At 41.2% G+C, this 21,830-nt stretch overlaps 1 protein-coding gene across 1 annotated transcript; it reads right to left on the reverse strand.

Moving 5' to 3' along the window:
- Positions 1–411: 411 nt before the first annotated feature.
- On the reverse strand, positions 412–19,769 carry LOC138999203 (sushi, von Willebrand factor type A, EGF and pentraxin domain-containing protein 1-like). The gene is made up of 22 exons (XM_070401284.1): positions 19,590–19,769; positions 18,415–18,597; positions 18,118–18,300; positions 16,451–16,627; positions 15,433–15,609; positions 14,765–14,974; positions 13,881–14,054; positions 12,798–12,974; positions 10,932–11,105; positions 10,526–10,708; positions 9,651–9,824; positions 9,245–9,427; positions 8,365–8,538; positions 7,958–8,140; positions 7,095–7,268; positions 6,087–6,263; positions 4,430–4,603; positions 4,025–4,207; positions 3,436–3,612; positions 1,756–1,929; positions 1,350–1,532; positions 412–824 (listed from the first exon to the last, which is right to left on the reverse strand). The coding sequence occupies exons 1-22, from the start codon at positions 19,756–19,758 to the stop codon at positions 628–630; spliced, it is 3,960 nt and encodes a 1,319-aa protein (XP_070257385.1). The 5' UTR covers positions 19,759–19,769; the 3' UTR covers positions 412–627.
- Between the last annotated feature and the right edge of the window lie 2,061 nt (positions 19,770–21,830).

Below are 21,830 nucleotides of genomic sequence, written 5' to 3' on the forward strand. Positions count from 1 at the left end.
TATTTTATCAGTTTTTAAGTCCTTGTTACAATAGCTAGGCCCCTGATTAGAATCTAATACCTTTTCATGAGCGGTTTGAATGACTGTAGGTGCTAGATGGATAGTAGATGTTGCATTTCATCATTTTGGGGGTACAGTGAGCCATGGATAGATAAGCAAAACCAAGTAATAACCTCTACCATCTGTGGCCAACATGGGTGTGACAGTTTGGTTTTGACATGTTTGTGAAGTGATTTTAAGGTGAAGATGGAAACAAACATTTTTTATATTTTCCTCTGAAATTAGAGTCTCAAAATGCCCACAGCTGTGGAGAAGCTGAGAAAGTTGGGAGGGTGGTGGGGGAAGCAGGGAGGGAAGAGATGGCATCTACTTTCTGGCCAGAGACATTTCATGAACAGAACACACAGCATGTTTGTTTTTCACATTTTAATGAGATGCTTAGGAGAAGTGGTCCGTTGGTCTCAGATGACAATGACATCTCCCACATGGCATTTAACAGGAATTCGGATTAATGAATACAATTGAGTTACACCCAACATAGAAAAATAAATTGAGAAGAATTAGATTAATATTAAAAATTCTGAATGAGGCGCATATTTTAATGCGAAAACTGTCACACAGCTCTCATTATGCACAAGTGGGAAACTCCAGCTTTCCTTCATGACATTGTACTCGGAATGCAGATGCTGGTGACACTCTACGATAGGGAGGTCGACACAAAAATTCAACATAATCATTCGTTCCAGAATAAATTTTTTTTGCATATGACCATTTCAACTGTATGTTATGTTCTTTCATGATTTCTTCTGATATTACACAGGCATCTGAAGGTTTAAAAAAGGGACATAAAACTTCAAGTAGTATACAAATATTTTTCACAGAATTTTACACTTTCATGTAGAATATTCTACACAGATCCACAAATTTATTCTCAAACCCTTTACCAAACCAATTCATTGAAAATCCACCATGTTGCCATAACTCATTCTAAACTATCAATGACGTAAAAACGAGGTACTTTGTGGAATGTGTGGTCATTGCACGTTATAATCAACATTCACAATGTCACCTACGCTATGAAGGGCTTTCATTAAAGAATCCTTGAAGGGGGAGGTGGAGGTGGATGAGGGTGGAGGGGGCATAAGAGGTGATGGGGGAAAATAAATTAAAGAAAAATGATAGTTTCTTGCTGTGGATGCTCAAGAATTTTTCAGACTTTATTCCCTCAGACATGACTATTTGGTTGTCAACAGCAGGGGTGATAGTCCATGCAAGTTCAGTTGTAAACAGCAAACATGACATTCATTACACGGATTTCCCAGGGTCCACGAGGAAATTAAAGGACTTACCTAAGCATTTGGGTGGCTCAGACCACTGTCCATCAAGGCACGTTATTCTCCTGTTTCCCCCAAGTTTATAGTAGGCCTGGCATTGATACTCCACTGAAGACCCGGGAGCATAGAATGGTGATATATATGTGGTAACGTCTCCATTGTCTATAGCAGGAGGGGGCCCACATTGTCCTGTGGAATCTAAGAGCGGATATTGTTGGTTTATTGAGTGAGGAGTTGATTATAAGGGAGCTGCAGAGTAGGTGGGAGCTACACTCACCTCCTCCCGGCCCCAAACCGATTTACAGGATTCAATAGAGCAACAAACCTGAGTAACCAAATGAAGGCCAGCTGGACAGGAGTCTAGTAACCAAGTGCTTACAGAAGCTGCACAGAGACTGGGAGGGGAGAATGAGACACCTACCCTTGCACTCAGGTGGGTCTGTCCACTTCCCACTTAAGCAGGTCACCACTGGATTCCCAAAGAGGCCCAAAGAGTTGGTGCATTCATAAAGGACTGTGTCACCAGGTCGATACTGAGGCCTCCGGTTTTGTATGAATGCATTTTGCACTGTGGGAGGGCTGCCACAGGAGAGATCTGAATAAAGAGAAAAAAATGGATCTCTAATGCAGTGATTGTTTACAACTCAGTTGAGACTGAAAAGCTTCATAAATTCATATGCAGGATTGAATGGAGAAGATAAAGCAATATTTTTATTTTTTTAAATAAGAGTTAAGGTTCTATATCTTAAAGTTCTTTCCCATCCTCTCTTGAAGGTTAATGGACATAATGAGGCCAATGAAAATGATGGATATGCTGTGCAAAATTTTTTATTTTGACGTAGTTCTATTTGTTTATTTTTTCTTTTGTTTCCATTGCTCAGAGAGATATATCAGCAAGTATATGGCTATGTGAAATGTCTGAGATTTGACTGCCTATTATTTCTTCTAGGATTTTTATGACTTCAAATTTTACATTTAAGACTTTAATCACTGCAATGAGCAATGTGTAGTTTTTGGTGTAAGAAGGTGGTTCAATTTCATAATTTTTTTGCTTGTATCTGCCCAATTTTCCCAATACCATTTATGGACCAATGTCACCCCAATAAATTAAAAAATTTTTTTTAAAGTTATAGAATGAAAAGAAAGTGATGGTTTTTCTGAACATTTTCCTTTAAATTTAGTAAACCAAGCATAAATGATATAAATTTAAAATGAATTTCTAGACCCTAGAAACTCATAATACATACATTATTTGGCTTCAAAAAGTATTTTGCAAACATCATGTCTTTGAATTTTGAATTTAGGCATTTAAAAAATAAGCGCAGTAGCCACTTTCTTAGAGAGGAAGTCAAGAATGAACATGCTTTGAGGGATATCATATGGTTGGTTGAAGGAACAAAATGATCCCTAAAAAGATCCAAACAGAAACAGACTGTGGAATCTCAGAGGGAAGGTGAGGGAGGATGCGGGGGTGGGGGTGGGTGGGAAGAGAATAATCAAAGACCTTGTATGCATTCATGCATAACCCATGGACACAGGCAACAGGGGGGTGAAGACTGGGGCGGGTACCAGGCCAGGCTAGAAGGGGCAATGGGGGGGAAAGTGGACTTCTGTAATACTTTCAACAATAAAGTTTTTAAAAAAATTCAAACTGAAATTATGGAAAATAGAACAATGAATTTATAATTTCATCAAAATACACTCCAATAATGTGAGTGCTTACGGGCACTGCAGTGAGCACTGGGCAGTTCATTGGGGAGACTCGGGCGGATATAAAGTAATAAGAGGCTGAAGCTACGGCTCCCCACAAAATGGGCGTAGAGCCCGCTGGGAATTGCTACAACGGTTTCAGGGTCACACCCCTGAGCTTCTGATGCTGAGTCAGAGTGAGCCTGTGAGTTTGCATTTGCCTTCCTACCGATTCCCCAGCCAAACTGACAGGGCTGTTTCCGGGGTCACACTCTGAGGGCTCTGGGGCCCCAATGCCCAGCATTGAGTGCACATCCCATTCCTCTCTGTGAGGCATAACCCTTCCTTGATTTGGCCTCACCAGAACCTGTGTCTATTTTTTAATGTTGGGAGAAGCCATTCACCAAAATACCTTTGCATGTGGGTGTTCCTATCCACTTGCCATTCATACACTGTACAACATTTGATCCTTCCATTTTGCAATGTTCTGTACATCTATAAGTCACTTCTTCTCCTGACTTGTATGAGTTCTTCGGCTGGCCCTCGAGGATGGCGTTGTCATAGCTGGGTGGGCTAGGACAAGTCATTGCTGAAAAGGCAAGAACATAGACTTTTCAGTAAATCTTTAACATGTCGGCCAATAATTTTACTCTAGAATAATAGATACACACAAACTAAAGCCTACTGTACCATGTCTTCCTTATAACTTGAAAATGTTATAAAAATGTTTTTCTTAAAACTTGTTCACCATCTTGACTCAACTACATTGAATAATTTTACATTTATTAAAGGTGTCACATGGGGACGGTGGAATTGAAAGCCTGCAACCTGGGTATGTGCCCTTGACCAGAATCAGTCCTGGAACCCTTCAGTCCTCAGACCAAAGCTCTTCCACTGAACCAAACCGATTAGGGCTAGAATTGTTTATTAATTCATCAAAATTTTATCATAAACAGTAAAACTGATTTTCTCAGGGTCCACGAGGATATTGAAGGACTTACCTAAGCATTTGGGTGGCTCAGACCACTGTCCATCAAGGCATGTTATTCTCCTGTTTCCCTCAAGTTCATAGAAGGCCTGGCATTGATATTCCACTGAAGATCCGGGAGGGTAGACTGCTAATGGATACGTGGTAACGTCTCCATTGTCAATAGCAGGAGGGCGCCCACATTGTCCTGTTGGCTCTAAGAGAGGATAGTGTTGGTTTATTGAGTGAGCAGTTGATTTTAAGGGAGCTGTGGAGTAAGTGGTAGCTACACTCACCTCCTTCTGGCCCCAAACCGATTTACAGGAAACAATAGAGCAACCAACCTGAGTAACCCATGAAGGCCAGCTGGACAGGAGTCTAGTAACCAAGTGCTTACAGAAGCTGCACAGAGACTGGAAGGGGAGAATGAGACACCTACCCTTGCACTCAGGTGGGTCTGTCCACTTCCCTCTTAGACATGTCACTTCTGCATATACGACAAGGCCCAAGGAGTTCCTGCATTCGTAATGTGCTGTTTCCCTATGTCGATACCTAGGCTTCTGGTTTGGTATAAAGGCATTTTGCACTGTGGGAGGGCTGCCACAGGAGAGATCTGAATAAAGAGGAAAAAAGGAATCTCTAATGCAGCGATCATTTAGATGCAATTGAGGCTGAAAATCTTCACAAATTTACATGCAAGATTGAAAATAGATAAAGCAATTTTTTGGTAAGTGTTAAACTTCTATATCTTAAATTTATTTCCTGTCCTCTCTCTAAGGTTAATAGAGATTTTTAGGCTAATGAAAATGATGATTATGCCATGCAAAACTTTAGTTTCACGTAGACTTATTTATTTTTTTTCTTTTGTTTCCCTTGCTTGAGGAGATATATCAGAAAAGATCGTGCTGGGAGAAATGTCTGAGATTTGACTGCCTATGATTTCTTCTAGGATTTTTATGGTTTCACACCTTATAGTTAAGTCTTTAATCCATTTTGAGTTTATTCTTGTCTTTGGTATAAGAAGGTGGTCCAATTTCTTTTTTTTTTTTTTTTTTGCTCGTGTCTGTCCAAATTTCCCAGCAGGATTTATTAACCAATGCCACGCCAATAAATTCAATAAAAATTAAAATGAATTTTTTAAAGTGATTGAAAAAAGAAAATGATAGCTTTTCTGAATATTTTCCTTTAAGTTTAATAATCCAAACATCAATTATATAAATTCAAAATGAATTTCTACACCCTAGATATTCATCATAAATCCCTTTTTTGGCATCAAAATGAGTTTCTCAAACATCATGTTTTTGAAGGTTTATTTTAGGCCTTTAGAAAGTAAGTGACAATAGCCTCTTTCTTAGACAGGAAGTCAAAAATTAACAGGCTTTGAGGGATGTCATATAATTGAAGGAAAAGATCATCACTTAAAAGATCCAAACAGCAACCGACTGTGGAATCTCAGAGGGATGGAGGGTTGGGAAGAGAGAACCAAAGACCTTGCATGCATTCATGCATAACCCATGGACATAGACATCAGGGGGTTGAAAGATTGGGGAGGAGCCAGGGCCAGGCTAGAAGGGGTTAATGGGTAGAAAAGTGGACTTTTGGAATACTTTCAACAATAAAGATTAAAAATCAAAAGATCCACACAAAAATTGAGCAAAAATAAGAGTACAATATATTTACAATTTCAAGAAATACTCTGATAATGTGAGTGCTTGAAGGCACTGCAGTGAGCACTGTGCAATTCATTGGGGAGACTCGAGTGGATATTAAGTAATAAGAGGCTGAAGCTACCGTTCCCCACAAAATGGGCGGATAGCCCACTGGGAATTGCTACAACAGTTTCAGGGTCACAACCCCTGAGCTTCTGATGCTGAGTCTGCGTGAGCCTGTGAGTTTGCATTTGCCTTTCTACCAATTCCCCAGAGATGCTGACACAGCTGTTTCGGGGGTCACACTCTGAGGGTTCTGAGGCCCCAATGCCCAGCACTCAGTGCACATCCCATTCCTCTCTGTTGAGGCATAAACCTTCCTTCATGTGGCCTCATCAGAACCTACGTCTATTTTTTAATGATGGGAGAAGCCATTCACCAAAATACCTTTGCATGTGGGTGTTCCTATCCACCTGCCATTCATACATTGTACAACATTGGATCCATCCATTTGGTAATATTTTGGACATCGATAAGTCACTTCTTCTCCTGACTTGTATGAGTTCTTGTTCCGGCCTACGAGGATGGCATTGCCATAGCTGGGTGGGCTAGGGCAAGTCATTTCTGAAAAAGCAACAACATACACTTTTCAGTAAATCTTTAAAAGTACATGTTGGCAAATAATTATATTTAAGAATAATAGATACACACCAAACTAATGCCTATTGTACAATGTTTTCCTTATAACTTGAAAGTTCAAGCAGTCTTGACTCAATTACATTGAATAATTTTGCATTTATCAAAGGTGTCACTGGGGACGGTGGAATTGAAAGCCTGAGGAGATGGGCATACAGGTCATGATCCAGACCAAATTTCTTACATCCAATTTCTTATTGGTCCACACAGGTCACACTCACTATGTACATATTATATTTTTTGCTTCTGTCCAAATCTGTTTCCCATAATAACATCAAACATATTCAATTGACTAACTTTGTAATGACTTCTTTCAGTGAGGAAGAGAGAGGGACTGAGAGATAGAAACATCACTGATGAGAGGGAATCACTGATGGATTGCTTCCAGCACGCCCCACACTGGGGATTTGAACTGTCACCTCCTGGTTCATAGGTTGATGGTCAACCACTGAGCCATGTGGGGCTGGCTGCATCCGGGAGCGTAGACTGGTGATGGGAATGTGATAATGTCTCCATAGAAGGAGCGGGCCCACATTGTCCTTTAGACTCTAAGAGAGGATAATATTTGATTTACTGAATGTCAGGTAGCTGCGGAGTAGGCGGGAGCTACACTCACCTCCTCCCGGCCCCAAACCGATTACAGGAATCCATAGAGCAATCAACCTGAGTAACCAAATGAAGGCCAGCTGGACAGGAGTCTAGTAACCCAGTGCTTACAGAAGCTGCACAGAGACTGGGTGGGGAGAATGAGACACCTACCCTTGCACTCAGGTGGGTCTGTCCACTTCCCACTTAGACATGTCACTTCTGCATTCCCGACGAGGCCCCTAGAGTTCCTGCATTCATAACGTGCTGTGTCCCCATGTCGATACCTAGGCTTCTGGTTTGGTATGAAGGCATTTTGCACTGTGGGAGGGCTGCCACAGGGGAGACCTAAATAAAGAGAAAACAATGGATCTCTAATGCAGCGATCATTTAGATGCAATTGAGATGGAAAATCTTCATAAGTTTACACACCTGATTGAAAAAAGAAGATAAAGCAATTTTTTTGGTAAGAGTTAAGCTTCTATATCTGAAGTTAAAATTTTTTATTGATTTTTAGATAGAGAGAGAGAGAGAGAGAGAGAGAGAGAGAGAGAGAGGGAGAGACATCAATTGGCTGCCTCCTGCATGTCTCTTACTGGGGATTAAGCCCACAACCCCAGCATGTGCCCTGTCTGGGAGCAAACTAGCAATTTCTTGGTACCTGGGATGACACCCAATCAACTGAGCACACCTGCCAGGGCTACAACTGTTTCTTTCACTTTTTAAAAAATATATATTTTTTATGATTTTAGATAGAAAGGAAGAGGGAGAGAGATAGAAACATCAATTTGGAGAGGAAATCATTGATTGGCTGCCACCTGCAAACCTCCACAGGAGATGGAGCCTGATCCTGGCCATGTGCCCTTGACCACAATCAAATCTGGAACCCTTCAGACCTCAGACCAAAACTCTTCCACTGAGCTGAACCTGATAGGGCTAGCATTGTTCATTAATTCATCAAAATGTGATCATAAACAGTAAAACCTATGCATTACATTGATTTTACTCAGAGTCCACAGGAATATTAAAGGACTTACCTAAGCATTTGGGTGGCTCAGACCACTGTCCATCACGGCATGTTATTCTCCTGTTTCCCTCAAGTTCATAGTAGGCCTGGCATTGATACTCCACTGAAGACCCGGGAGCGTAGACTGCTAATGGATACGTGGTAATGTCTCCATTGTCAATAGCAGGAGGGGGCCCACATTGTCCTGTGGACTCTAAGAGAGGATAGTGTTTGATTTATTGAGTGAGCAGTTGATTTTAAGGGCACTGCGGAGTAGGCGGGAGCTACAATCACCTCCTCCCGGCCCCAAACCGATTTACAGGAAACGATAGAGCAACCAACCTGAGTAACCAAATGAAGGCCAGCTGGACAGGAGTCTAGTAACCAAATGCTTACAAAAGCTGCACAGAGACTGGGAGGGGAGAATGAGATACCTACCCTTGCACTCAGGTGGGTCTGTCCACTTCCCTCTTAAGCAGGTCACTTCTGCATTTCCGATGAGGCCCCTAGAGTTCCTGCATTCATAACGTGCTGTGTCCCCATGTCCATAGTTAGGCTTCTGGTTTGGTATGAAGGCATTTTGCACTGTGGGAGGGCTGCCACAGGGGAGACCTGAATAAAGAGAAAACAATGGATCTCTAATGCAGCGATCATTTAGATGCAATTGAGATGGAAAATCTTCATAAGTTTACACACCTGATTGAAAAAAGAAGCTCCAGCAATTTTTTTTGGTAAGAGTTAAGCTTCTATATCTTAAGTTATAAATTTTTTATTGATTTTTAGATAGAGAGGATAGAGGGAGAGGGTTAGGGAGAGGCAGAGAGAGAGAGAGAGAGAGAGAGAGAGAGAGAGAGAAATTGATTGGCTGCCTCCTGCATGTCTCCTAGTGGGGATTAAGCCCACAACCCCAGCATGTGCCCTGACTGGGATCAAACCAGTGATTTCTTGGTACCTGGGATGACACCCAAACAACTGAGCGACACCAGCCAGGGCTACAACTATTTCGATCTTTTTTTAAATAAAAATATTTATTTAATGATTTTAGAGAGAAAGGAAGAGGGAGAGAGATAGAAACATCAATTATGAGAGGGAATCATTGATTCGCTGCCTCTAGCACCCCCCACACTGGGGATGGAGCCTGCAACCTGGGGATGTAACCTTGACCAGAATCAGTCCTGGAACCCTTCAGTCCTCAGACAAAAGCTCTTCCACTGAACCAAACCGGTTAGGGCTAGAATTGTTTATTAATTCATCAAAATTTTATCATAAACAGTAAAACTGATTTTCTCAGAGTCCACAGGAATATTAAAGGACTTACCTAAGCATTTGGGTGGCTCAGACCACTGTCCATCACGGCACGTTATTCTCCTGTTTCCCTCAAGTTCATAGAAGGCCTGGCATTGATACTCCACTGAAGACCCGGGAGCATAGACTGCTAATGGATCCGTGGTAATGTCTCCATTGTCAATAGCAGGAGGGGGCTTACATTGTCCTGTGGACTCTAAGAGAGGATATTGTTTGATTTATTGAGTGAGCAGTTGATTTTAAGGGAGCTGGGGAGTAGGTGGGAGCTACACTCACTCCTCCTGTTCCCAAACAGATTTACAGGAAACGATAGAGCAACCAACCTGAGTAACCAAATGAAGGCCAGCTGGACAGGAGTCTAGTAACCAAGTGCTTCCAGAAGCTGCACAGAGACTGGGAGGGGAGAATGAGACACCTACCCTTGCACTCAGGTGGGTCTGTCCACTTCCCTCTTAGACATGTCACTTCTGCATTCCCGATGAGGTCCCTAGAGTTCCTGCATTCATAACGTGCTGTGTCCCCATGTCCATAGTTAGGCTTCTGGTTTGGTATGAAGGCATTTTGCACTGTGGGAGGGCTGCTACAGGGGAGACCTGAATAAAGAGAAAACAATGGATCTCTAATGCAGCGATCATTTAGATGCAATTGAGATGGAAAATCTTCTTAAGTTTACACACCTGATTGAAAAAAGAAGCTCCAGCAAATTTTTTTGGTAAGAGTTAAGCTTCTATATGTTAAGTTAAAATATTTTCATTGATTTTTAGATAGAGAGGAGAGAGAGGGAGAGAAAGAGAGAGAGAGGAAGAGAGAGGGAGAGAGAGAGAGAGAGAGAGAGAGAGACAGAGACATCGATGGCTGCGTCCTGCATGTCTCCTACTGGCGATTATGCCCACAACCCCAGCATGTGCCCTGACTGGGATGAAACCAGCGATTTCTTGGTACCAGGTATGACACCCAGTCAACTGAGCCACACCAGCCAGGGCTACAACTATTTCTTTTAAAAAAATATTTTTATGATTATAGAGAGAAAGGAAGAGGGAGAGAAATAAAAACATCAATGATGAGAGTGGATCATAGATTGGCTGCCACCTGCAAACCTCCACTGGAGATGGAGCCGGCAATCTGGGCATGAGCTCTTACCAGAATCAGTCCTGGAACCCTTCAGTCCTCAGACCAAAGCTCTTTCACTGAACAAAACCAGTTAGGGCTAGAATTGTTTATTAATTCATCAAAATTTTATCATAAACAGTAAAACTGATTTTCTCAGAGTCCACAGGAATATTAAAGGACTTACCTAAGCATTTGGGTGGCTCAGACCACTGTCCATCACGGCACGTTATTCTCTTGTTTCCCTCAAGTTCATAGTAGACCTGGCATTGATACTCCACTGAAGACCCAGGAGCGTAGACTGCTAATGGATCCGAGGTAATGTCTCCATTGTCAATAGCAGGAGGGGGCCCACATTGTCCTGTGGGCTCTATGAGAGGATATTGTTGATTTATTGAGTGAGCAGTTGATTTTAAGGGAGCTGCGGAGTAGGTGGGAGCTACACTCATTGGCTCCCGGCCCCTAACCGATTTACAGGAATCGATAGAGCAACAAACCTGAGTAACCAAATGAAGGCCAGCTGGACAGGAGTCTAGTAACCAAGTGCTTCCAGAAGCTGCACAGAGACTGGGAGGGGAGAATGAGACACCTACCCTTGCACTCAGGTGGGTCTGTCCACTTCCCTCTTAGACATGTCACTTCTGCTTTCCCATAGAGGCCCAAAGGGTGCCTGCATTCATAACGTGCTGTGTCCCCATGTCCATAGTTAGGCTTCTGGTTTGGTATGAAGGCATTTTGCACTGCGGGAGGGCTGCCACAGGAGAGATCTGAATAAAGAGTAAATAAGGAATCTCTAATGTAGCGATCATTTAGACGCAATTGAGACTGAAAATCTTCAAAAATTAAAATGCAAGATTGAAAATAGATAAAGCAATTTTTTGGGTAAGTTTTCAACTTCTATATCTTAAATTTATTTCCCATCTTCTCTCTAAGGTTAATGGAGATTTTTAGTCCAATGAAAATGATGATTATTCTGTGCAAAACTTTTTAGTTTCACGTAGTCCTATTTGTTTATTTTTTTCTTTTGTTTCCCTTGCTTGAGGAGATATATCAGAAAAGATCGTGTTGGGACAAATTTTCCCAGCACCAATTATTAACCAATGCCACCCCAATAACTTCAAGAAAAGAATTTTAAGACATAATCGAAATAAAGAGAAAATGATCGTTTTTCTGAACATTTTCCTTGAAGTTTAGTAAACCAAACATCAATTATACAAATTCAAAATGAATTTGTAAACCCTCAGTACTCATAATCAATCCCTTATTTGGCATCAAAATGTGTTTCACAAACATTATGTTTTTGAATGTTTATTTTAGGCCTTTAGGAGATCAGTGACAGTAGCCTCTTTCGGAGACAGAAAGTCAAGAATTAACAGGTTCTGAGGCAAGAATTAACAGGCTTTTATGGTTGAAGGAAATGTACTATGGTGGGATGGAAAGCCTGATGAGATGGGCATACAGGTCATGATTGAGACCAAACTTCTTATATCCAAATTCTTATTTGCCCACACGGGCACAGACACTATGTACATATTACATTGAGGGATATCATATGGTTGGTAGGGGGGTGGGAAGAGACAACCAAAGACCTTGTATAGATTCATTCATAACCCATGGACACAGACAACAGGGGGGTGAAAGACTGGGGTGGGGGCCAAGGCTAGGCTAGAAGGGGTCAATGGGGAGAAAAGTGGACTTTTGTAATACTTTCAACAATAAAGATTAAAAATTAAAAGATCCTCACCGAAATTAAAGAAAAATAAGAGTGAAATATATTTACAATTTCAGAAATACTCCAATAATGTGAGTTCTTAAGGACACGGCAGTGAGCACTGTGCAGTTCATTGGGGAGACTTGGGTGGATATCCTATATAATAAAAGTGTAGTATGCAAATTGTCCCCTGGACCTAAGTTCTTCCAGGAGTTCGACCAGGGGTCAGACCAGGTGGGGAAAGGGAGGGAGGCCCTGGCAGGCAGTGCTGGCAGGTAGCTGGGGGAAGGGAGGGAGGCCCTGGCTGGCAGCGGCAGCAGGCGGTGGCAGGTGGCCGGGAAAGGGAGAGAATACGTGGTTGGCAGCCCACAGCCCCTAAGGACCCTACAAGTGCATGAATTTTGTGCACCGACCTCTAGTAAAGTAATAAGAGGCTGAAGCTATGGTTCCACACAAAATGGGCGTAGAGCCCGCTGGGAATTGCTACAACGGTTTCAAGGTCACAACCCCTGACTTCTGATGCAGAGTCTGAGTGAGCCTGTGAGTCTGCATTTGCCTTTCTACCAATTCCCCAGAGACAGTGACACGGCTGTTTCCTGGGTCACACTCTGAGGGCTCTGGGGCCCCAATGCCCAGCACTGAGTGCACATCCCATTCCTCTCTGTTGAGGCATAAACCTTCCTTGATCTGGCCTCAGGAGAACCTGCGTCTAATTTTTAATGATGCTAGAAGCCATTGACCACAATACCTTTGCATGTGGGTGTTCCTATCCACCTGCCATTCATACACTGCACAATATTGGATCCATCCATTTGGTAATGTTCTGTACATCTATAAGTCACTTGTTCTCCTGACTTGTATGAGTTCTTCGGCTGGCCCACGAGGATGGCGTTGTCATAGCTGGGTGGTCTAGGACAAGTCATTGCTGAAAAGGCAAGAACATAGACTTTTCAGTAAATCTTTAACATGTCGGCCAAAAATTTTACTTTAGAATAATAGATACACACCAAACTAAAGCCTTCTGTACAATGTTTTTCTTATAACTTGAAAATTCAAGCAGATTTGATTCAATTACATTGAATAACATTACATTTATTAAAGGTGTCACGTGGGGATGGTGGAATTGAAAGCCTCAGGAGATGGGCATACAAGTCATGATCCAGACCAAACTTCTTACATCCAAATTCTTATTTGTCCACACGGGCCACAAACACTATGTACATATTACATTTTTTGCTTCTGTCCAAATTGGTTTCCCATAGTTACATCAAACATCTTAAAACAACTATGTTTTTATTGATTTTAGAGGGGAAGGAGAGATAGAAACATCAATGATAAGAGAATCATTGATGGGCTGCCTCCAGCATGCCCCTTACTGGGGATTAGATCCTGCAATCTTGTATGTGCCATGACTGGGAATCGAACTGTCACATACTTGTTCATAGTTATATGCTCAACCAGCGACACATGTGGGCCTGGCTACATCAACCATCTTAGAACATTATGGATTTATGAGGAAAAAACTGATAAACTGTCAATGAATTGAATAATGATGAGGTGGGTGAGCAGGGACCAGCTGTGATACAAGAAGAGATGAGAAGTCAGAGGTTGCCCATCAGAACACATGGAAAGTGAACACAGATGACATCAAATGAAATAATTTGGCCCCTGTTGTCCAAAGTTTTAATATTACCAGGGCTATTAATTCTCTACTGGAATCCAGAACTTTCTAGAGATACCTTCTAGAACTACTACAGTTTTATAGTTTTACCATGGATGCTCTGAACTAAAGATATTCATCAGCCTCAGAATAAAAAGAAATACACTATACTTGTGCATTCTGGTGGACTGGACCATTTTCCTCCTGAACATTCCACATATACAGGTCCCTGAATCTGAAATCCACTGTCACAGGTGTACGTATATTTTTCCCCATGTGGATAACTGTTTAATCTGCCAAATACAACAGCATTGGAAACCTCAGGGGGTGGTCCACAAGGAATTCCTGAAAGAAAGAAGAAAAGAAAAAAAAAAGAAAGAATGACTGCGTATTTCACTAACTGAACTTTACTTCATGTCCTGGTTGTCATATTTGGTACTTTCATTTGAAAGAAAATGATCACACAGGTGCTGATATCACATGACAGGAAAGGCGCACTAATGCTTGACAAACCAGCATGGTGGTTGTCCAGCTGTCAGCTTGAGCAGGGAGCTTGGAGAAATGTGAACAGATCTGAGAATGGGACTGTCAACACTTCCCTAACCAACCATGAGCAATAAAAAGAAACACATTGAGAATCATCTTAAGAAAAGTATCCTCTGTGGTAAGAGATCAGAAGGGACAATGTAGGGAGAACATGAATCTTTATAAAACCTGATGGCAAAGCCTTCATTGCAACCCATATGAACATGTAGGATATGAATGGGTACACTTATATGAAGAGTGCAGTTTCATTTCACCACACTTCCAGTTTTAGTAAGAGAGAAATGCCCGAATTAAAAGTGATTTCATAATGAGCCAATAAAATTAATAAAAATTGGTTTAATTTATTTATGCAAAAATCATTTGGCAAAATATGGTAATATGTAAGTGCCATATAATGGCTTTCTATGTTCATAAATCTAACGAGTTATTTCTCAAGGTTTTGATGATGATGATGGATTATCTTACTGAACTGCACCAAAACAGAACTTTAGTGTGCATGCTGTCCTCACCTACGCACTGTGGTGGAGCACTCCATTTTCCCCGGAGGCATGTTATCCCATCTTTTTTGGATAATTTGAAACCATCCTTACAAATATAACTTAATGTGGTGCCATTCGCATATAGCTTGGGTCCCAATGTTTCTTTTCCTTCTTCTGAAGATCTGGATGAAATAATGCTTCCATGTTCTACATGAGGTGGTTGAGAACACAGTGTGTTTTCTATAGAAAAAAATAGAGATTAAAGGGTGAAGCACAAAGGTAATGTTTAAATTGAAAAATAAAATCCAACACTGTTTGGGATTTTAAACTAGGGACATTGGAACCAATTAAATTATTAATAACAAAAAATATTTGAAACTTGCAAAGATATATGTGCCCATAAAATGGATGCTACTGTCCATGTGTCCCATATGCCTCTTCAGTCTCCTCCTGCTCATCTTGAGGAGTGAAATACGCAGAAACAGGACTTGGGTATTTCCACAGTCACTGGAAGTTTCTGTTTGCATTGATTTCACATTAGAAGGGAAATAATAGATTTCTGCACCTGGATGATGTGTACTGTTTGGAGATGAAGTGGGATGGGTAGAGGAAAGGGGTCCTCTTGTTCCTTTACACAAAGCAGGGCTGTGGGTTACCCTCATCTGAGAGACAGTGTAACGCAGTGACCCACTACTGACCGACACAGCGCGGGATTGACTGCCATCGTCCATCCTGGCACACGATTTCCTCTCCTTCCAGGATTAGAAAGTTTTCTTGACAGAGAATAGATATTTTTTCTCCTTCTTGAAAATTCACTGAAAGGGCCATAGGTTGAGAATTGGGAATCTGAGGTGGAGGTGGACATCGTGGCGCTTCTAAAAATATTAAAATCAGATTTCTTGATGAAAAATTGTAAGTCAAAAATATTAAAATAACAATTCAGTGAATAAAATGATGAATAATAATGCACCTGGAAAGATCAAACTATAATGCTCTGTTCTGTGTTTAAATATGTTATACTTTCATCTTGCTTGTCACTCTAATATACCTAATTGGGTTTATATTCTCATGGCCTCCCTCGTAGGTTCTTTCCTTTATTCCTTCTGGGATCAATCTTGGGAAGCTTAGCTTATGTAAATTGCTTTCTGTATATTCTAGGCCCATGGAAATTGGTAAATATATTGAGGTGAGTGGGTCAAGGTGCCCTCCAGTTAAAGAGGAGCAATACAGATATGAAAAGTGGGATGAACCCTGTGTTGTTGGAATTGGTGGTGGCAATGAGACTCAGTGTTTGCCAGACAGATAAATGAGCAAAGACAGATGACTAGATGGGTAGATTCCTACAGAGATAGATGGATGCAGACATAGATAGAGCGTGCACCCATAGATGCTTAGATAAACACACGCGTTACAGGCATAGGCACATCTGTAAGGTAAGCACTTGGTAGCAATGGGATCCCAATAGTAATGCGCACACCCACCGCCCAGTGTGACTTCAAAGCCACCGCACTGCCGGGCGGTTTGTTGAGAGCTGACCACTGCACACGATACAATTACTATTCAGAAACAGTGTTTGGGTTATTTTCTAAATTACTTTCCGGCTACAACATTATTGTCATAATACAGACTTAGTAAAAAAAATTTAACACAAAGAGACACCTTGTACAAGGCAGGAAGGAAAATCACCGTTTGGAAATGTTTTAAACAAGAGCTCACCTGTGCAGGTCACCTCGGGCTCCCACTTTCCGTTCACGCAGACTGAGTGTTTCTGCTCTGACTTCCTCCCACAAGTGTAACTGATTTTCTTATTATGCTCATAGCCAATCCTATCTGACAACTTTGTCTCATAGGCAATTGCCCTTGATAATTTACATGTCTTGAGTTCAACAGTTGCTGTAAAATGAAAATATTCCATTGAAGACACTAATTATGAAAATCCAAGCAACTAATATTAAAAAACCCAACACAATGACTATAGAGTCCAGAATCTAATGAAATAGGACGTTAGGTACATAAATTCCACCAGCAAAGTTCTTCCTGATCATGTTGCATGAGGTGGGCTACGATGTTTGTACACACAGTCCTATGTCCAGTATTGAAATTTCAGAGAGAATAGTCATCCTAAAGCCATGTTGTCCTTTGGAGATTGCAAGGACATAGGGGTTCACCTTTTGTATGATCTACATAGGAAAGAGTCAAACATGACTAAATATGATCCCGTTTGAAATCTGCAAATTTTCACATCCATTTTTCTTGGTGCCACATATCTCTACATATTTTTCAGTCTACAGTCTTCAAATGGTAAAAGAAAACAATTATCTGTGGAAATAGAATATATGAATTTCCTAGTTTAATTATATATTTTAAAATAACTTTAATCTATACTAACAAGAAAAGTTGCTCTAAGGTATAGGGTATAGACTGTGAATGTTTTAGCATATCTTTGGCACAAACACCAAAAACCAGAATAAGAAATTTGGTTTTTAAGTCATAACACATTTTGGATATATGTTCTTAGAATCTTTCAGAAGTTATTTATACACCAGATCATGCTAGAATCCAGTAATATTATAGTGCTATAATAACACATTTATGTTGGCTGCAGTATGTTTTAGATATTGACTGTAGAATTTTCATACACAGCTACACATTTCAAAAAGGCAATGCAGGTGGCAATCCTTTTTGAATTTGAATTTGATAAGACCTATCAGTGTAGGTCTTAGGTAGTTTTTGTTAATAACTTGTAAATGATGAGAGTCAAGTGAGGATGAACAGAACAAGGAAAAGTCAAGTAATTGGCCAAAGAAAAGTAATGATTTTGTAATGCAACCTTGAAAAAGAAACTAAAATAAAGGGGATTAATTTAAAACAGACAAGAGGCTTGAAAAATAGTCTTATTGTTAGGGCGGGTCCAGAGTGGTGAGGGACACGAATGAGTCATCTTCTTTGAGATGAGAACTGGAGGAAGATTTGTGGTCAAAAGGAGGTGTGATGGCTGTGATATGTCGAAAGATGCTGGTTTTCTGAAAGAATTTATTTATTCAGAGAAAAGAAACATCTTGATAGAGTGAAAGGCTGGTTTATGGGAAGTTACAAAATAAATAGTGAAGGGAAAATTTCAATCATGTGTCTTTAAGTAAAATTTAGCTTCACAGGTTTAAATGATGTTAATATCAGGGACAGACATATAAAATTCTATTGTTGGTTTCTATTTTTCCTCTGTAGATCCTACTGAACTATAAACAATGAATGTTGGATTTATTATAATTTGCAACCTAACATTTTCAAGACTATCTATAAATTTCAAAAATATGGTTGCATGTAGTTTCATAGTAAAAAATATCCAATGTTATTAAATATCAATTATAGAAGTGTCTTCTCACCAATGCACTGAGGTGGTTGGGTCCACGTTCCCCTAATACATGTAACTGAGCTGTGACCAATCATTGTAAAGCCTTCTCCGCAAGTGAACTCTACTGACTCTCCATGGTGATAGGAGGGCCGTGTTGGGGACACGACCTCACCGTGGTCCAGCTCAGGTACGTCTCCACATGTACTGTCCTCCGCTGTGAAAATCCCACAAACAAACATTCAACTTTAAAATGTAAGTGAGGTCTTGATAGGAACAGAAACACAAAGTGTTGACGTAAGTCTAACCACTGAAAGTTTGGATACGTTACCAACACACACGGGCAAGGGTGTCCACTCTCCATCAACGCACTGAATTTTCCTCGCACCCTTCATCAGGAACCTGGGTTTGCACACATACTCCACCACCTCGCCGTGTTCATATTCCCCTTTAGGTGTGTCCGCAACTGTCCCATTGCGGAGTCGAGGTGGTTGATCACAGGACTGTACTTCCTCTACGGTAGAAACACTGTATAACTAAAGGTGAAAGTGTCTCTTGTAGAACTGAAAATCCAGTAAAATGAAGTGATTTTTTCTTTAATTATTACTTATTATCTAACTTATAGCATTCTTTTGAGGAAGGATAAAGAATGGTGTTTACACCAGATTCATGTCTCCCAGCTCTGTTATGATACAGAACTAGCACATTGGACATATATGTAAGCCCAAGAAACGTTCAATATTCTAGATCAGGGGTGGGGAATGTCTGGCCCGAGGCCCATAAAAGGCCTTGGAAATCATTTGGTCTGGTCCTGCCAAGGCATTAGGGGTGAGTTAATCAAATGTTTGACCAATTACAGCAGGATAACTTTTAAGTTGATAATTTTGTATGGTCTGCGATTGATGTTACAAATATCCAAATGGCCCTTGGTGGAAGAAAGGTCCCCCACCGCTGCGCTAGTGATCTAAACCATATGCAAACCAACGAACAAATACGACTGTGCAACTTACAGCCATATTCACATTCCATGGAAACATTCCATCAAAACCTTTTAAAAAAATACCATCATTGGAGGCAAGCATTTGATCAACAAGTTTTAATGCTCCCTTATATTGTATATGGGCTTGAATTAACTGTAAGATGCTTAAATATTGTTTAGACACACTCAGGGAAACTTGAGGTGAGACCCATGCTGATAGAAATGTCCAATATCAATGGTGGAAGTTATGCAAAAAATATGACAAAAGAGGTAGCTTCAGCATCAGACACAATACGTCCATCTATGGAGACTTTCAATACGTGGTTCGATAAAAAATTGAAGATTAATTTCTCAAATAAGGAAATCTGAGGTATCTACTACCCAACACACATTCCTCCAAAGTTTGTCTCTGGCTTAATGCACTGGGTTATAGACACACTGGGAGCCAACAGAAAATTAAGAGGAGAAGAACAGCTGATATCCAACATTCTAATTCTGTTTTGAGCAGGTGGCAGAGAATTAATCACCTTTACATGTCGGAGGACTACGGGACCATCCAAAGTGGTAGCACTGAAGAGAGTCTGCTCCGATGAGAGTGAGGTGTCTATCTCTGCAGGAGAATGTCAACACGTCTCCAATGACATATTTCTCTTTCCGGGGCTGAGCAAGTAAGCTCTGCTCTATATCGGGAACCATGCATTCTCTTTCTATAAAAAGGGTAAATAATTTAATGAGAACATATGATTAACCAGTGGCAAGTAAACTTTATATGTCATGCAAAAATAAGTGGCTGGGTGTTGCATATTTGGAGAGGCATCAAATAAATGTTCTCCCTGGAAGTGCATTATCTATTATGTCTGAAACATCCCTCATATTCATATGGGACTCTCTGATAGCAATAGATGTGTTCTGAAAACTTATTTGTAATATCAACTCTCTTATAGTGGATCTGATTTTATTATTGACACTAGAGGCCTGGTGCACGAAATTAGTGCACTGGGGGGAGAGGGTGGGGTCCCTCAGTCCAGCCTGCACCCTCTTGCAGTCCAGGACCCCTTGCTCCTTACTGCCCAGCTCGCTGCTCCTTAGCACTGCCACTGTGCACCCAGCTTCTGGCTGAGCAGCGCTCCCACTGCGGGGGCACACTGACCACCAGGGGGCAGCTCCTGTGTTGAGCGTCTGACCCCTGGTGGTCAGTGCACATCATAGCGACTTGTCCTTCTGGTCATTCTGCCATAACGGTTGCTTAGGCTTTTATTATATAGATTAGTAAAACTAAATGCTACATTTTTGGTATTATCAAAACAATACAATTCTCTCACATTAAAAAAATTAATGCTACAATTTTAAATTGCATGCTTAAATAAAAAATGGTATTTTAATTTAATATGCTTGGGGAACCAGGACACTCAACGAGAGGCATTTCTCATATATTTCAGTAGAGGAACATTAAAATTGGCTTAGTTAACAAATTAAAGTAACTCCTATGAATGTGTTCCTAAGGTGATCTGTTACCATAAAATTTTTAATAGAAAGCCATATTGGCCACATGGGGTTCTACTGTCTCTGTCACAACCACATTCTTTCCTGCCTGTTTCCCTGTCATGTCTGGTGGGTGGCTTGGCAAGACCATGAGAGTTTCATATTCCTGATTTTGCATTCTTTTTCAAAGAAGGCCCCTCAAAGGTGTGCAACCTCTGGCTTCATACAACCCGTGGCTGCCTCTAATTCCCACAAAAGAAATACATGGTGATCATTGAAAACCCTCCCCTTTTAGGTAGAAGGAAATCCCAGCTCTCTCATGCCTGTACTTCCAACGTCATTTTCTCTCTTTCCCGCTGTCAATCCAGACCCCAGGCCGCATGATCTTCGAATATTGTTTAAAGAGATCAAGTTCTTTGCTTTCCCTATTGCACGGTCCTGAATGGTTTTCTGTGCATACATGCCTTCCTATGTTTAACAGAGCCCTCGATCCCTCCCTCGTTTGTTCCTTTGAACACAGTAGGCCTCCTTTTATTCTCTCTACTTTGCTACCCATTCTTCCTCTGTCCTGTCTGACATCTGCATGTCGGAATGCTTCAGGGCTCAGTCTTGAGTTCTTTTCTCATTCTGTATTCTTTCCCCATGAGACGTCACTTACATGATGATAATCTCACATGTTGGGCTGGCTAGCCCTCAACGTTCAACTCTATAGTCTAGAATCCAATTTTGATTGTCCATGGGCAGCTGAACCCTCCCATGCCCAAGTCAAAGTTGAGATGTTCCTCTCAAAGACCTCTTTCTACTGCCCATACCACCTTACCAAAAGTCACCTCCATTTACCTGCTTCCTTATGCAAAAAAAACCCCTATATAATAAAAGGCTAATATGCAAAGTGCCCTCTACCAAGAGTTCAAGCTGGGGGTAGGACCGCTGGCCAACCTCCCATGGCCCCTCCCCCTGGCTGGCCTGATTGGCCGAGATGGAGGCGGAGAGACTGGGCCTCACCCATGCACGAATTCGTGTACCGGGCCTCTAGTTTAAAATAAACATGTGAGTCCCTTGACAATTACTCTGACACCCAACATTCAGTAATGTTACCTGTGTTTGCTGCCACCAAAATGCATCCCAGACCTGTCCTCTGTTCTGCATCACTTCAGCCATCACTCTGGCACAACCTCCACCTAAAATTCTCCCCCTTCCTCAGTACAATCCCTGATAGTTCCCAAGGATTATTTTGTTTTCAAGTCAATTCATTCAAATATTACAGACAGCCCTGGCCAGCTGGA

Source organism: Myotis yumanensis, unplaced genomic scaffold (assembly GCF_028538775.1).
Source record: "Myotis yumanensis isolate MYYU_CA2020_CCGP unplaced genomic scaffold, mMyoYum1.0.hap1 SCAF_22, whole genome shotgun sequence".
Taxonomy (NCBI): Eukaryota; Metazoa; Chordata; class Mammalia; order Chiroptera; family Vespertilionidae; genus Myotis; species Myotis yumanensis.